The 18,333-nt window shown below is 42.2% G+C and overlaps 1 protein-coding gene across 2 annotated transcripts in view; it reads right to left on the bottom strand.

The window, feature by feature from the left end:
• Window positions 1-18,333, bottom strand: part of LOC126215132 (protein CREG1) — a 46,073-nt gene that overhangs the window by 20,348 nt on the left and 7,392 nt on the right. For both annotated transcript variants that reach the window (XM_049941795.1, XM_049941796.1), the window contains exons 3-4: window positions 6,185-6,339; window positions 3,525-3,644 (exon numbers count right to left, since the gene is read on the bottom strand). In XM_049941795.1, coding sequence (XP_049797752.1) covers window positions 3,525-3,644; window positions 6,185-6,339 — 275 coding nt within the window. The remainder of the gene's footprint in view (window positions 1-3,524; window positions 3,645-6,184; window positions 6,340-18,333) is intronic.

Genomic DNA, 18,333 nt, shown 5'->3' with positions numbered 1-18,333 from the left:
TGGTGGTGGCAGTAATACAGCTGGTGACTGTAAATTAAAATCTTTCTTAGTTTATGGTTCAGAAAATCCACAAGTAAACAAAGTTGCCTGTGATTTGAAAGTCGAATGCTCAAACTTGGGTGACAGCTTCCCTTCTTGAGGATTGGTTTAGTCATCACTGCATACATGAAGTTGAAGGTTACTGCCCTTATTAAAATCTCATTTCATGTGATGCTATTAATCAACAATGGACTGCATCATCTTCCTGCAACAATAAGGCCTTTGTTTAAAGCTTTTGCAAGCAATTCGATGTTTTATGTGCTGTGAGAATTATTGGACAGTCTTGGAATGAAATTTCACAAAAAGCTTTAAATAGCAACAGAAAAAAACTAAGTCAATTTCCCCCCTCCCCTGAAACCCAGGGGAATCAGCACCCAGGTCCCAATCAAACTGATAATGCGACTGAAGAACTGGTCGATTTTGAGGTGGTTTCGATCATGTTCAAGAACTGCTGGATTGACACAATCAGAAGCTGACAATTTATGACCTTCAGAAATGCGTGAGCAACAGCAAAACATTGAATAACCTGATTCTTTACACCCACTAGAATCAGGAGATCAAATGGCATTTGCAAACTTGGCAGAGATCTTAGTTCAGTTTAAAGAGGGTTATAAATTTTAGAAAAAAATAAACATCAACTAAACGTGCATTTCTTCTACGCAAGAGGAAATAAAAAATTTATTAACATGCTACAAGGAGATTCTGCATGAGAAGAAATTAAATTGACTCTTCAGATAACATCGTAACATTTTCTGAAGCCTTCTGCATCACAATAACTACAGTTTACATTGTTGCAATGTGTAATAGTGTACTGTAAGATACACTGTGTGATCAAAAGTATCCGGACATCTGGCTGAAAATGACTCAAGTTCATGGTGCCCTCCATCGGTAATGCTGGAATTCAATATGGTGTTGGCCAACCCTTAGTCTTTATGACAGCTTCCACTCTCGCAAGCATATGTTCAATCAGATACTGCAAGGTTTCTTGGGGAATGGCAGCCTATACTTCACTGAGCACTGCACTGAGGAGAGGTATTGATGTCTGTCGTTGAGACCTGGCAGGAAGTCGGCATTCCAAAACATCCCATAGGTGTTCTATGGGCTTCAGGTCAGGACTGTGTGCAGGCCAGCCCATTATGAACAGGTGCTCCATCATGTTGAAAGATGCAATCGCCATCCCAGAATTGCTCTTCAACAGTAGGGAGCATGAAGGTGCTTAAAACATTAATGTCGAGCTGTGCCGTGACAGTGCCATGCAAAACAACAAAGGGTGCAAGCCCTCTCCATGAAAAACACAATCACACCATAACACCACCGCCTCCAAATTTTACTGTTGGCACTATACATGCTGGCAGATGATGTCCACTGGGCATTTGCCATACCCACACCCTGCTAACAGATCACCACATTGTGTACTGTGATTCGTCACTCCACACAACATTTTTCCACTGTTCAGTCGTCCAATGTTTATGCTCCTTACTCTGAGCGAGGCATTGTTCGGCGTTTACCGGAGTGATGTGTGGTTTATGAGCAGCCACTCGGCCATGAAATCCAAGTTTTCTCACCTCCTGCCTAACTGCCATAGTACTTGCAGTGGATCCTGATGCAGTTTGGAATTCCTGTGTGATGGTCTGGATAGATGTCTGCCTATTACACATTACGACCCTCTTCAACTGTCGGCAGTCTCTGTCAGTCAACAGACAAGGTCTACATTTACACTTTTGTGTTGTACATGCCTCTTCACATTTCCACTTCATGATCACACCAGAAACAGTGGACCTAGGGATGTTTAGGAGTATGGAACTCTCGCATACAGATGTATGACAAGTGACACCCAATCACCTGACCACATTCGAAGTCTGTGAGATCCGTGGAGTGCACCATTCTGCTCTCTCACGATGTCTAATGACTACTGAGGTCGCTGACATGGAGTACCTGACAGTAGGTGGCAGCATAATGCACCTAATATGAAAACCGTATGTTTTTTGTGGGTGCTCAGATACTTTTGACCATATAGTGTAATTTGTTGTATTGTTGAGCATTTTATTAAACATTTTCATTTAAAATTACTTTGTTTTCTATAGAATCTGATCCTAAGTGAACATACACTGTAGAGCAAAAGAAACTGGTACACCTACCTAATATCATGAGGGGCCCCCGAGCACGCAGAAGTGCTGCAACATGATGTGGCAGGGACTTGACTAGTGTCTGAAGTAGTGCTGGAGGGAAGTGACACCATGAATCCTGTAGGGCTGCCCATAAATCCATAATAGTATGAGGTGATGGAAATGTCTTCTGAACAGCACATTGCAATGTATCCCAGATATATTGTTCATTTCTGGGGAGTTTGGTGGCCAGCAGAAGTGTTTAAACTCAGAAGTGTGTTCCTGGAGACACTTGTAGCAATTCTGGATGTGTGGGATGTCCCATTGTCCTGCTGGAATTGCCCAAGTCCGTCAGAATGCACAATGGACATGAATGGATGCAGGTGACCAGGCAGAATGCTTACATACATGTCACCTGTCAGAGTCGTATCTAGACATATCAGGGATCCCATATCACTCCAACTGCACACGCTCCACACAGTCCACTGCTGACACGAAATGTCCATGGATTCATGATCTTGTCTCCATAACTGTACATGTTCATCCACTCGATACAATTTGGAACGAGACAATTTTCCAGTCATCAACAGTCCAATGTCTGTGTTGATGGGCCCAGGCAAAGTGCAAAGCTTTGTGTCATGCTATGATCAAGGGTACACGAGTGGGCCTTCGGCTCCGTGAGCCCATATTAATGACGTTTTGTTGAATGATTCACATGCTGACACTTGTTGATAGCCCAGTACTGAAATCTGCAGCAATTTGCAGAAGGGTTGCACTTATGTCACGTTGAACAATTCTCTTCAGTCATCATTGGTTCTGTTTTTGCAGGATCTTTTTCCAGCCACAGCAATGTTGGAGATTTGATAATTTACCGGATTCCTGATATTCACAGTACACTCGTGAAATGGTCATAAGGGAAAATCCCCCCTTCATCGCTGCCTCGGAGATGCTGTGTCCCATCACTAGTGCGCCAACTATAACACAACATTCAAACTCACTTAAGTCTTGATAACCTGCCATTGTAGCAGCAGTAACCAATCTAACAACTGCGCCAGATGCTTGCTGTCTTATATTGGCGCTGCTGACCACAGCACCGTACTCTGCCTGTTTCCATACCTCTGTATTTGAATATGTATGCCTATAATAGTTTCTTTGGCACTTCAGTGCAATTTGTTTGTTTATATGCAAAATTAACCCCGAGTTTTACGAATTCGACTTGCACAGCTATCACTCGGTCCCACCTGTCGTGTACGTCCAGGGTATTACAGTACAGTGTTTAATAAATTATCTAAGTGGAAATTCAATTGTTTCTGCCTGGCATCTTGTTATTTCTTGTGCCTTAATTTCATCATGTTTATGCTCAAAACCATACATACTTACCCTCTTAATCTTGCCAGTGAGAATGACTTTAGCACACCTGGGATCCTCAGCATCATACTTTTGCTTCTTGCAGTAGTCAGACTGAGCCAAGCTCATCACCAAACTGCTTCGGTAGTCTCTCTAAGTAACACACAACAGAAAGTTACTTACAAGTGCTACACATTTGGAAAAATCTGTAATGTTATTTGTACAAAACTGATAAAGTGGGGAAAGAAACAATTGAGGAAGCCACATTTTTCATTTATTAAAATTGACATCTCACATTGAACATGCTATATGATCTAAAGATACTTCAACATCAGATCAGATAATAAATGAAAAGGTAGTGAATGGAATCAGGGAGAAAAACGTATGGTACAATTTGAGTAAGAGGGATGGATTGAAATTATTTATTCTGAAGCAGCATGGAATAGTTAATTTGGTTGTTGAAGGAAGTGTAGCCATAACAAGTTGAGAGGGAGATGAAGGTGTCACTACAAGGAATCAGGTGCGAGTGGCTGGCAGTTATGCAGATTATAAGAGTGTAAGATAAATTAAAACAGTTGTCTGTGTCAGTCACTTTCTATTTTCTCCCAAGACACGTTTTGAGGGCTTACACACTTATTTTCAGCTGGATCATAGGATTACCCTACTTTTTGTTTGCTGGATGTAGTTAGCTGTCAGATTTGAGTTTCAGTTTGCTACAAATCTACATCTACAAAAAGGTATAATCAGCCCTTGCTAATTTATTATGGTATGAGGACTGCTAATTTTAAACAATATGCGAGACCTCAAAATGCTTCGTCGGAGAAATGTTTACAACATCATGTTAGAGACTCTTGAACGAGCTGTGCCCAGTGTACAGAAATTTTCGAGGATATTACAATACAAACACAGTTACACAGTTCATTGTTTGTTCTTGATTCTAATAGGAAATTAGCAAAATAATACCCAGGCAGTACTGGGTTTGTCAGCTAGTACTATGTTTTTCCATTTGTTATTGTTGTGTGTGGCTGTAAAAAAATACTAAGAGGGAGTGAATAAGACTTTAGTAAGAGTTTTAGATTTTAAATGTATGTTCTTAACCATTTTTACCTTAATGCATCCCATGATATTCTAATAAGGATGCTAAATCTGCGCCGTTTTCACCAAAATCCTCATCTACACTCCTGGAAATGGAAAAAAGAACACATTGTCACCGGTGTGTCAGACCCACCATACTTGCTCCGGACACTGCGAGAGGGCTGTACAAGCAATGATCACACGCACGGCACAGCGGACACACCAGGAACCGCGGTGTTGGCCATCAAATAGCGCTAGCTGCGCAGCATTTGTGCACCGCCGCTGTCAGTGTCAGCCAGTTTGCCGTGGCATACGGAGCTCCATCGCAGTCTTTAACACTGGTAGCATGCCGCGACAGCGTGGACGTGAACCGTATGTGCAGTTGACGGACTTTGAGCGAGGGCGTATAGTGGGCATGCGGGAGGCCAGGTGGACGTACCGCCGAATTGCTCAACACGTGGGGCGTGAGGTCTCCACAGTACATCGATGTTGTCGCCAGTGGTCGGCGGAAGGTGCACGTGCCCGTCGACCTGGGACCGGACCGCAGCGACGCACGGATGCACGCCAAGACCGTAGGATCCTACGCAGTGCCGTAGGGGACCGCACCGCCACTTCCCAGCAAATTAGGGACACTGTTGCTCCTGGGGTATCGGCGAGGACCATTCGCAACCGTCTCCATGAAGCTGGGCTACGGTCCCGCACACCGTTAGGCCGTCTTCCGCTCACGCCCCAACATCGTGCAGCCCGCCTCCAGTGGTGTCGCGACAGGCGTGAATGGAGGGACGAATGGAGACGTGTCATCTTCAGCGATGAGAGTCGCTTCTGCCTTGGTGCCAATGATGGTCGTATGCGTGTTTGGCGCCGTGCAGGTGAGCGCCACAATCAGGACTGCATACGACCGAGGCACACAGGGCCAACACCCGGCATCATGGTGTGGGGAGCGATCTCCTACACTGGCCGTACACCACTGGTGATCGTCGAGGGGACACTGAATAGTGCACGGTACATCCAAACCGTCATCGAACCCATCGTTCTACCATTCCTAGACCGGCAAGGGAACTTGCTGTTCCAACAGGACAATGCACGTCCGCATGTATCCCGTGCCACCCAACGTGCTCTAGAAGGTGTAAGTCAACTACCCTGGCCAGCAAGATCTCCGGATCTGTCCCCCATTGAGCATGTTTGGGACTGGATGAAGCGTCGTCTCACGCGGTCTGCACGTCCAGCACGAACGCTGGTCCAACTGAGGCGCCAGGTGGAAATGGCATGGCAAGCCGTTCCACAGGACTACATCCAGCATCTCTACGATCGTCTCCATGGGAGAATAGCAGCCTGCATTGCTGCGAAAGGTGGATGTACACTGTACTAGTGCCGACATTGTGCATGCTCTGTTGCCCGTGTCTATGTGCCTGTGGTTCTGTCAGTGTGATCATGTGATGTATCTGACCCCAGGAATGTGTCAATAAAGTTTCCCCTTCCTGGGACAATGAATTCACGGTGTTCTTATTTCAATTTCCAGGAGTGTACAATTACGGTGTTAGACTTGCACACAAATGTGAATTGAACAGCTCCCTTCTGAACTGTTTCAGGACACGAGATTAGACAACCTGTGTACTTACCATCAGGTCCTGGACGCTCATATCCTGTGGGGTGAGATACATGTAAGGTATCCCCGAACTGCTGTCCACCGGACCGTCGCTCACAGACACGATGTTGTTGAATGGGTAACTCCACGAACCAGGCATGGAGGAGATGGTTGACATGGCTGCCCAATCTAGAAAAGGGAAAAAAAGTTAACAAAGATCTTAGCGGTCCGCTGATCTTTCAGTCACTTGCACATCATATTCTGTAAATTCCAGACTTCATGGGTGAGAGCTGTTAACAGCCAGAAACAGCACTGGTTAGTATTGCTCAACTCAAGCTGACAAGTACAGGAATTAACTTCTCGATTATGTATACAGGGTGAGTAAAGGAAGAAGTAATACACATTTTATTTCATGAACGGTCTAAGGTATCGAAATGAGGTTTTTAGAAAATGATGGTATCCAGAGCAGCAGATGATACTGTTACATTTTTAATTCTCTTAACTCCTGTATCAACTGTACATTGAAGTAAGTACAGTCTTTCAGATGGCACAATGAATTTTTTTAACATCATTGCAAAGCTCTTGGAAAGATGAGAACAGTGACATTACACTTGTTAATTTGGCAATGAAACATATCGCAAAAGTATCTTAGAAATGTGCTAAAACAGAAAGACAAGGTGACCACAATTGGCTGTTGTTGCATGTAGCCAAGGTATTACATGTAGCAAAAAGATAGGTTACACTGCTAAAATAAAACATGTTTCTTCCTTGCCCTACTTTATGTGACATAGACAGAGGCTCAGTTACAATTGCTGCAAATTGACCTATATATTAATTTCTAGCAAATAAGAAGGGGCTTAGGAAATTATTTCAAAGGTGTAAACCTAACCATTTTTAAATAAACTGCTTTTATGGAAAAAAGTAAACAGTTGAAAAGGATGAGAACCACACTTGACATTATTCACACCACAGTAACCAATTCTGGGCAACTCGACTTGAGGAAAGTTTCAACGCCGACACCAACAATCATCATATTACTATAACTGTTTTCTTCATGAGCTTTTGAATGCCATGAAATATATCATTCCAGTTTAAAAACTTAATTTGTTTCAATATCTTAGCTGAAGAGTCAAGAGAAAGAACGACATGACGGTATGGCTTTATGAGCCAGGAGATGCCATCTAGAATGGTTTGGCCGAGAAGTACAAGTCTACAGCATTTGGTTGTAATTTTTGCAGTTGATTCAGTTGAATGCATTGAACTATTAGACATGCAAATTAAATGAAATTTCCAATAACTCCCCCACCCCACCCCTCCTCTTTTAAATTTCTTATTTTGGCAAGTGCATGTATAGTTCATCTCCCATACTGAGTGATTTATGTGCATGTTTCCTTGGTAGAGCCTTGGTCATTATTATGTGGTGTTAACTCAAATGCAGTCAGTTGATGGAACAATGTAAGATAATGCACTCTGTGCCAAGTTAACATCTTCCAAATCTTAGACAACACTATGGCAACTTCTGCATGTGATGAAGATAAGAGGAGTGATGAAAAAAAAAACACACACACACACACACACACACACACACGGTCCTAAGCTAATTAAATTCCCAACTCAGGAACCAAACACGGGTCTAGAGGCACCTACTAGACCACGAGCTGTATGCAGTTAGGAAGATTAAACATTCAACAAAATTAGGCACCCCTCTGCTTACTATCATTCGCTGAAAATCACATCTAAATACCCTTGAACAGTTCACATAATAAAATGAATGTTGCTACTTATATTACTCACTTTTATCTATCTCTGGCCCGGACTAACCACTTCAGGAGGTGAAATATTTCGCAGTGCCAACAGACACATATACACAGAAAAGTACAAAAACCACCCTAGCTTTCAGAACTTTTAGTTCTGTCCTCAGGGAAGAACATTTATTATTTTTATTTATATGAAAAAACAGCTACTTGTAAAAAGGCCAGTGTTCCTCCTCTTAAATCACTCAGCTGCTGTTTCTATCTAATGCTTCAAGCTAAGCATTTATGTCTTTCTATCTAATGCTTTGAGCTAAGCATTTATGTAATTTTAAGAGCATCACTATCAGCTGTCAAGACCTAAAACAAAAATAAAACAGAATTTATGTATCAGAGTCCAAATATTCTGATATATTGTAGAAGCAGTAATTGATAAAGCACTCTTTCACTGTTTTTAACATATGGGCATTTTCAATTCCCTGCCTAATGCCTACCAGTTTCCTGCACCAGAGTATCAAAGTCATCCCACACACATTTCTCATTTTGAATAACTACTTCCACAATTTACTTGTTTAAACATACTAAAAAAATAAAGCTGTATGCATTCCCAAGATTGGTTTGAACACTGCAGTGGTTTACCAGGCACGAGCCTATTGGAGAGAGAGAGAGAGAGAGAGAGAGAGAGAGAGAGAGAGAGAGCGAGAGCGAGAGAGCACTTGCCAATACTGTCATACAATTGCCCAAGAATCTGGTTGGCAGCAATTTTTGGAGTCATTGTGTTAGAAACACACAAAGCTCACAGCTTTAATTAACTTGGCTGCTAAACAAAATGTAAGGTTATTTTCAGGTGCAAGATTTCATTTTATGGCTTTGGCACAGAAACAAAGCTGTTCATTTGGAAGATGTTAACTTGGCACAGAGTGCATTATCTTACATTGTTCCATCAACTGACTGCATTTAAGTTAACACCACATAATAATGACCAAGGCTCTACCAAGGAAACATGCACATAAATCACTCAATATGGGAGATGAACTATACATGCACTTGCCAAAATAAGAAATTTAAAAGAGGAGGGGTGGGGTGGGGGAGTTATTGGAAATTTCATTTAATTTGCATGTCTAATAGTTCAATGCATTCAACTGAATCAACTGCAAAAATTACAACCAAATGCTGTAGACAGCAAGAGACAGATAGCTACAGCAACAAAGCAATGCCTTCAGTTTGTTATGACGTGTGTCCCTAGATTTGAGATGGAACATATATAGAGTTCCATTTTTTGAGTAAATGGAATAGGATCTATACAAAAAGAGAAAAAATAGTACTGCTGTATCAATAAATTTAATTATTCATAAATTAAGAGCTAGTAATTTTTTCTAAGCAAGGATGGATACATACCAGCACTTTGCAGAGACTACATGTGATATTAGATCTTATTTCTCACTTTCATGTGTTGCAATCTCTACATCACTTCCTCATGCTCACTACCTCTGGTAGCTGTAGATCATCAGGAGCAGGCCTAACTCATTGACTTTTTGCGAGACTGTGTACTATTTCCTTTTATCTCCAGATGATTCTGACATCTTTGAGTCTGCGAGGAGTTAACAGAACTGACATTGGCTATCTGGAAATTTCATGGCAGACTCACAGCCTTGTATACATAAGACAGATTTTCCAATCTAAGACTGACCATTCTTCTTCAAAATACTGGTTAACCCTGTTCCTGTCCTCTCGTTATCAAACAGACAAGCAGATTCACGAGTCTTTATTGTTGCAGCACAGATGTATAACCTACTTTCATTGGCTATTGTTGCAGTTTCCTCACAGATGACAACAACACTGAAGCATGAACTGTTGTCCATTTTACTACCCAACTATGATGATATTGCACTTGGTCTCCCATGGCCATTATAGGGAACACCTGACGACATTACAGTAAACAAAAACTCCATCAACTTTTTCAACTATTGTATACACTATAGAACACCTAACACCTTCATGAACAAGTTGTCTGGTTGTTAAAATAACAGAGCACATTCTTATCAGCTTCAACCGCATAGATAAACACACGAGTCGACTGAAGTGCCCTCAAGTTCAGGAGCAATAATATTGTGGTCGTCTAATACAACAGCCTCGCAGCACTCTTAAACACACAGGGCACCAAGTCAGCAGTGCATCAACCTCGCTTCATAATTCCACCACCAGCTGCAGTAAAACAAGTGGCCACAAGACATTATTTATATGTGCCCATCCAACCACCGGGGGTATCCAGCACCGGACAGAGTCGTGGGGCCCAGGGACCCATCACAGGGATCATTCACTTGAGCCATTCGGCAACCGGAACATCCACCTATTCATCTGCTCAGCAGCTATTGCTTGTTCATCGACTGCTGCTCGTATGCTGAAGTCCGGAGTATGGAGCCACTTGTGCTGCCCCAGTACTATGTCACACTCTGCAAGTCGATACAGGAGCCAAGCAGAAAAGTTGTGACAGCTGCTGAGTCAGCATCAGCTGCATCCGACAGAGTTGTATCACGTGTCAGATGCCACTAGCCGAGCGCTGTTGTCGCATAGGTCAGGTCCTCAGGCTTCTTTCCATGACTGACATACTACCACTCCAAGTGACCCAGAGGTGGACACCAGGTCATGCTTGCAGTATGTGTGGGCATACCTGTAGTTTAAAAAAAAAAAAAAAAAAGAGTGCTACGTCACAGTTGGCATCTTGCCGACTTGTTCCTGACCTCCACTAGTCTTTCAAATACAAAACACCTGTGACTTCTGAAATTTTCCCGCAACCTGTGCACTAATACGTATAAACATTTCAGTGTGCTGAACTTGTTCCAATTCGGAACTGCTATCTTAGTCCTTTAGCATCCAATAATGTGTCCATCGGACTAACATCACAGGCATAGGAGATCTGGCATAAATACCGCGACTGCACCTGGGCTCTTCAGTAGTTGCGTACTCACCTGATGATGGCCGGACGTCTCTGGGCCGAAATATCGTGGCAGAATGTCGACGGGATCCAGCTGCCTACCCGGAAATTATTACAAGACGAAACACCTGGTTGGGGAGCAGCTTTGCCATCATAACCGAATGGAGAAAGTTTGGTTCGATCATACAATGCGAGCTTTCACAGCCACTATTACCGTTCTTTGTGAATTTAGCTGTATGAACATTAGGCTGTGGCACAACTCATTTCTGTGCCTAACTTTTTGTCTGCTCATGCTGGAGACATCATCATGGTCTAGAAACACTCAGATAGCAATTTAAAACTTAAACAACCTCAGCGAATCAAACAGTTTATACATATCCTCGCAATTTGTCAGCCTTAGTGCTAAATAAAGTAAACAGCATTAACTCCTCCTCACTGTATGCTCTGAAAGACACAGTGGCATGACTGAGCTGACCACGCCTAACCCAACCTGTGCACTAATATGTACAAACATTTCAGTGTGCTGAACTTGTTCCAATTCGGAACTGCTATCTTAGTCCTTTAGCATCCAATAATGTGTCCACTGGACTAACATCACAGGCTGTTACTCAGGTAGCTGACTCTGTGCGCAGTGCACACAAGATTTGTTTTTTTGTTTTTTTTTTGTTTTTTGTTTTTTAATTTAGATTAGGCAACACTCTGTCCAATCCAGATAATGATAGCTGTAGGAAACCATGAAGCATTAGTGTAAGATGGAAATAAATGACTCCCACAAGTGAGAGTATTAAAATCCTAATGGTAAAGTGCCAAAACATTCACAACAAAGTGCCACAGTTTAAAGCACTCATGAAAAGCAGCAAAGCTCACATAATAGGTACAGAAAGTGAAAGCAGAATATTGTGAAGTGATCTTTCACAGAATCCAAAGAAATTCTGGTCGTATGTAAATCCTATTAGCAGCACAAAAGTTAGTGTCCAGTCCCTACCGAATGAGATAGGAACTGAAATTGAGAGTACCATAGCAAAAGCTAAAATGCTTAACTCCATTTTCAAATGTTCCTTTACAAAGAAAAACACAGGAAAATTGCCCCAATTTAAACCTCGTATTACTGAAAAGATGAATGAAATACGCATTAGTGTCAGTGATGTTGAAAAACAGCTCAAACTGTTACAACTGAACAAAGCTCCAGGATCCAATGAAATTCCTGTCAGATTCTATACTGAATTCACAGCTGAGTTAGCCCCTCTTCTAACTATAATCTATAATAGATTTCTCGAACAAAAAGCCGAGCCCAGTTTTGGAAAAATACACAGGTCACACTTATCTACAAGAAGGGTAGCAGAAGTGATCCACAAAACTACCATCCAATATCCCTGACATAGAATTGTTATAGAACCTTAGAAGATATTTTGAGATCAAACAAAATGGTGTTTCTTGATCAGAATGACCTCCTCAGTGCCAGCCACCATGGATTTCAAAAACATCGATCATGTGAAACCCAACTCGCACTTTTCTGACAAGACATACTCAAGCTTTGGATCATGGCAACTGGGAAGGTGCAGCATTTCTTGATTTCTGAAAAGCATTTGATTCAGTACCGCACCTATGCTTATTGTCAAAAGTACAATCATATGGGGTATCGAGTGAAATCTGTGACTGGATTGAGGTTTTTTTTTGTAGAGAGGACACAGCACGTTATCTTGGATGGAGAGTCATCATCAGATGTAGAAGTAACTTCAGGTATGGCCCAGGGAAGTGTGTTGGAACAATTGCTGTTCATGTTGTATATTAATGACCTTGAAGACAATGTTAATAATAAAATCAGGCTTTTTTCAGACGGTGCAGTTATCTATAATGAATTATTATAGGATAAAAAAAATGTTTGAAAAAGTGAAACCAAAATTGTGATTATGTGTACATCTTTTTAGCAATCATCAAATACGGAATAAGACGTGCTACCGAGGATGCAACGGAGATTACAGAAGATCTGGTTAGTGGCTTACAGTGTTCTTTCTTGCCCCATTTTTAAGTAAATTTCAAACAGTGCCACATGTATGTTGCAACCCAAGTGTCTGACAAATACATCATAAATTTTGTTGAAACTTAAGTTGTAGTTACAGAACTTTTCTTTTAAGTGGCTTATTCTACCTGGAGGTAACTGGTTAGGTAAAAAAATATTTATGTTGTAAATAGAACACAGCAGTGTTTGCACTACTTTAAAAACGAATTAAAATGTTGCAAGGAAGCCTTAATTGCGAACAACAGAGCTTCACGTAGCAGACAATCTAATGTGCTGTCACAATGTTCTTAAAACAAGAACAATGAAACTGGATAAAAATTGAATTTGCCAAAGGATGTGTAGCACAACAGTAACATCAAGAAGAGACTTGCGTGCAATCTGCATTACCTTGCAGAATGTTGGCAAGGTACGTCTGCACGAGGTACAACAAAATGTGAGACACATTTGTCTGCCAGGTCATCCCTGTGTCAGTGAAAAAAAAGTGTCTGCTTTCACCATGTTACTGGACAGAGATCAACACCAAATGTTTCGTGAGCTGGTCCAAATGACAGGATTACTGCATATGACTGTGCTTCATATACTGAAGGAACTCCAGGGCAGGAGAAAAACTGTTTCACAATGGGTTCTGCTCAATTTGATGGAAATGCAGAAATAGCTATGACACAATGATGGTCATACCCATTTGCAACACTATGAATGCTAAGGAGAAGCTTTCTTATGCTGTATCATTATGCTGAATCAGACATGAGCCAAATGATATGAGACACATCTGAAACGGCAATCAAATGAATGGTGTCATTTGGGTCACTATGATAACTACAAGGTGTACAACTTTGCTTCCGCCATTTGCCGGTAGATGACAACAACAGTAAGTAGCGGTCAAAAGAAACAGATCACAGACATTAGGCAGTTAGCTTGGACCTCGGTCAACATATCATCATTCAAACATTAGTCGATTTGTGTCTGCATCATAAATATGTGCTTGATTGAAAATGTCAGTTTACAAGCCTAATTCTCGACATTTGCGGGAGGTGTTACTGTTTTGTTTCAATATGAAGAAAACAGTGGCTGAGTCTCATTGAATGCTCTCAAGTACGTAAGATAAGAGCGCTATTAGTGAAAGAACATGTCGTGAGTGGTTTCAACACTTCAAGAACGGCGATTTTAACATCGTAGACCAGCATAGTGGTGGAAGAGAGAATGTTTTCGAAGATGCAAAACTGGAAACATTGCTGAGTGAAGACTCACGTCAAACTCAAGAAGAACTGGCACGATCAGTGGGAGTGACACAGCAAGCCATTTCAAAACGTCTCAAGGCTATGAACATGATTCAGAAAGATGGAACTTGGGTCCCATGTGAGCTGAAATCAAGAGACGTTGAACAGTGTTTGTACGTTTGTGAACAGTTGCTTCAGAGCAAAAATGGAAGGGATTTCTGCATTGCATTGTGACCGGGGATGAAAAATGGGTTCATTATGATAACTCTAAATGCAAAAAATCACGGGGCTATCCCAGCTGTGCTTCCACGTCAATGGCCAAACTGAATATTCATGGCTCCAAGATAATGCTCTGCATTTGGTGGGACCAGCTTGGCATCGTGTACTATGAGATGTTAAAACCAAGTGAAACGTTCACAGGTGTTCGTTATCGAACACAATTAATGCGTCTGAGCAGAGCATTAAAAGACCAACGGCCGCAATACAGCGAGAGGCACGATAAAGTGATTTTGCAGCACGACAAAGCTCGACCCCGCGTTGCAAAAGAGGTCAAAACATACGTGGAAACGTTAAAATGGGAAGTCCTACCCGACCTGCCATATTCTCCAGACATTGCTCCCTCTGACTATCACCTGTTTAGATCAATGGTGCATGGCCTGGCTGACCAACACTTCTGATCTCACAAAGAAGTCACAAATTGGATCGATTCGTGGGTCACTTCAAAAGCTGAACAATTTTTTTGATGCTGGATTCGTACACTGCTCGAAAGATGGGAGAAAGTAGTGGCTAGTGATGGAAAATACTTTGAATGATACATGTGTAACCCGTTTGTTTCATCAAAGCCTCAAATGTTGGGGAAAAAATGGAGGAAGCAAAGTTGTACACCTTGTAAAAAACCATCAAAACCCCAGCAATGTGAAAGTTACAGTGATTCTCATGTGTGGCTGTGATGGTGTTATCCTAACACGTACCATTCCCTGTCAATCAACATTTACATCCATATTCTGCAAGCCACTATACGGTTTAATTTGGTGGGGGTATCCTGTATCACTAAAGGTTATTTCCTTTCTTATTACATTCACAAATGGAGCAACAGCAAAACGACTGTCTATATGTCTCCATAGGAGCCCTACTTTCTCTTACCTTGTCTTCACGGTCCTTACGTAAAACGTACGAGGGCGGTTCAGAAAGTAACCTCCGATTGGTCACAGTGCGGGTTGTGGGGGAGTAGCGACGCCATCTGTGCGTTCACGCACTCAACAGGTCAGTCGGCATCAAGCCGTGGTCGAGTGAACGTCGTACCTGCGCTAGTTTAGTTTTTGTGGCAGTTTGAAATGTGTGCTGCAATAGAAAACCCCGCCAAATGTGAAGTGTGTGCTGTCATAAGGTTTTTTACAGCCAAAGGATATTCTGCAGCAGCTATTCATCGTGAGCTTTGTGCCGTGTACGGACCAAGAGTTATGTGTGAAGGAGTTGTCCTTGAATGGGTACGTTTATTTAAAAGTGGACGAGAAAACGTTCATGATGAAGAGAGGAGTGGTAGACCATCATTGGTGACTGACGAACTCGTTCAGACAGTTGATGAAAAAGTTCGTGAAAATCGACGTTTCTCAATGTCGGAGTTGTCTACTGGGTTTCCACAGATTTCTAAGACTCTCTTGTACGAGATAGTGACAGCAAGATTGGGTTACCGTAAGTTCTGTGCACGATGGGTGCCCAAAATTCTTACCGACCACCACAAAACTCAAAGAATGGCCTCTGCATTAGACTTTCTGTCACGTTATGAGGACGAAGGAGAACCATTGTTAAACAGAATCGTGACCGGTGACGAAACCTGGATTAAGTACATGAACCCTGAGACAAAAGAACAATCAAAGATGTGGGCACATTCAAATTCGCCTACCAAACCAAGAAAAGCCTCGCAAGATTTTTCTGCCAGAAAACTGATGGCAACGGTGTTTTGGGATGCCAAAGGGGTGTTGTTGGTTGAATTCATGGAACGTGGTATGACCATTAATCAAGACGTGTACTGTGAAACAATAAAAAAGTTACGACGGGCTATACAGAACAAACACCGTGGTATGCTGACTTCCGGTATCGTTTTTTTGCACGATAACGCCCGTCCTCACTCTGCTCGCAGAACAACGGCCCTTCTCGAGTCCTTCAAGTGGGACGTTATCAACCATCCACCTTACAGCCCAGACCTGGCGCCAAGTGATTATCACCTCTTCATGCATTTGAAGAAATGGCTCGGGTCACAGCGGTTTGATGACGACGAAGAGCTCAAAGATGCGGTCACAGGCTGGCTCCAGGCACAAGCGGGTGATTTTTATGCAGAAGGAATTTCAAAGCTTGTGAAGAGATACGATAAGTGCCTCAATCGCTATGGAGACTATGTAGAAAAATAGTGCAAAGATGTAGTTGTAAGGTGTATATATTAAAATATTTTTATTTAACTTGGTGTATTTTTTTTAAATCAACCGGAGGTTACTTTCTGAACGGCCCTCATACATTGGCGGTAGCATCATTCTGCAGTCAGCTGCAAATGCCTGTTCTCCAAATTTTTTCAACAGTGCTTCACAAAAACATCGTCTTCCCTCCACAGATTCCTATTTCAGTTTGTGAAGCATCTCCATACCACTCATGTGTTGCTTGAATCTAGGGGTAATATGGTAATTCTAGCAGCATCCTTCTGAACTGCTTCTATATCATCCTTTAATCTGACATGGTGGGGACCCAAAACATTAGAGCAGTACTCAGGAATGGGCCACACAAGAGTTCTGTATGCCATCTCCTTTACAGATGAGCTACATTTTCCTACAACTCTCCCAATAAACCAAAGTCAAATGTTCGTCTTCCCTAACATCATCCTTATGTGCCCATTCCATTTCATACTGCTCTTCAATGTTCTCCCTACGTATTTAATCAACATAAGCTTGTCAAGCTGCACACCACCAATACTGTATTAGAACAATGCAGGATTGTTTTTTCCTACTCATCTGCATTAGCTTACATTTTTCTACATTTAGAGCAAGCCGTCATTCATCATACCAAACAGAAATCCTAAGTCATCCTGTATATTTCTACACCCACTCAACAATGATACTTTTCTGTATATTACAGTGTCATCAGCAGTCACAGATGCACTGTATTACTACTTATTTTTGGAACACAATCCCTGACCAGCTTTGAGAAAACAGTGGTGATATTTTCTGCAGAACCCACCCATCATTTTGCAGGACAATGCTTGTGTACATACAGCACACATTGTGGCCAATTTGTTCCATTGATGCAGCTAGGAAGTGCTGCATCTACCAAGCCCCCAAAACTAAAGCCCTTGTTGACTGACCTGATACTATTAAGGAAGGAAGCACTTTGTGGCATTTGCTTCAGATGTGTTATACCCAAATCTGGTGACTACTCTGACGGACAATAAAACATTGAAACATGTTTTTATTCTGTATCATTTGAAAATACACACACCAAAAAAGTTTTGCTTCACCTCGATTCCAAGAGTTCCGGAACCTGTACAGAAAATTGGAAGAGAGACCAACATAAACACCATTTCCGCCCTTTTCACTGATCATGAAAACCACACATTGCATGTAGTACCAACATACAGTGAGACCTTCAGAGGTGGTGGTCCACATTGCTGTACACACCGGTACCTCTAATAACCAGAAGCATGTTCTCTTCCATTGCACGTTCATCAAGGTATTGTTGGTCCAGATTGTCCCACTCCTCAATGGCGATTCTGCGTAGATCCCTCAGAGTGATTGGTGGGCCACGTCATCCATAAACAGCCCTTTCCAATCTATCCTAGGCACGTTCGATAGTGTTCATGTCTGGAGAATATGCTGGCCACTCTAGTCAAGCAATGTTGTTATCCTGAAGGAAGTCATTCACAAGATGTGCAAGATAGGGGAGCAAATTGTCAGCCATGAAGACTAATACCTCGCCAATATGCTGCCAATATGCTTGCACTATCACCCGGAGGATGGCATTCATGCATCGTATAGCCATTACGATGCCTTCCATGACCACCAGCAGCGTATGTCAGCCCCACATAATGCCACCCCAAAACAGCCTGGAATCTCCACCTTGCTGCACTCACTGGACAGTGTGTCTTAAGGCATTCAGCCCAACTCGGTTGCCTCCAAACACGTCTCCAACAATTGTCTGGTTGAAAGGATATGTATGCAACACTCATCCGTGAAGAGAACATGACGCTAATCCTGAGCAGTCCATTCGGTATGTTGT

This window comes from Schistocerca nitens, chromosome 12 (genome assembly GCF_023898315.1).
Source record: "Schistocerca nitens isolate TAMUIC-IGC-003100 chromosome 12, iqSchNite1.1, whole genome shotgun sequence".
Classification (NCBI taxonomy): Eukaryota; Metazoa; Arthropoda; class Insecta; order Orthoptera; family Acrididae; genus Schistocerca; species Schistocerca nitens.
The sequence above is the reverse complement of the archived record's forward strand: the minus strand, read 5'-3'. Positions and strand labels throughout refer to the sequence as shown.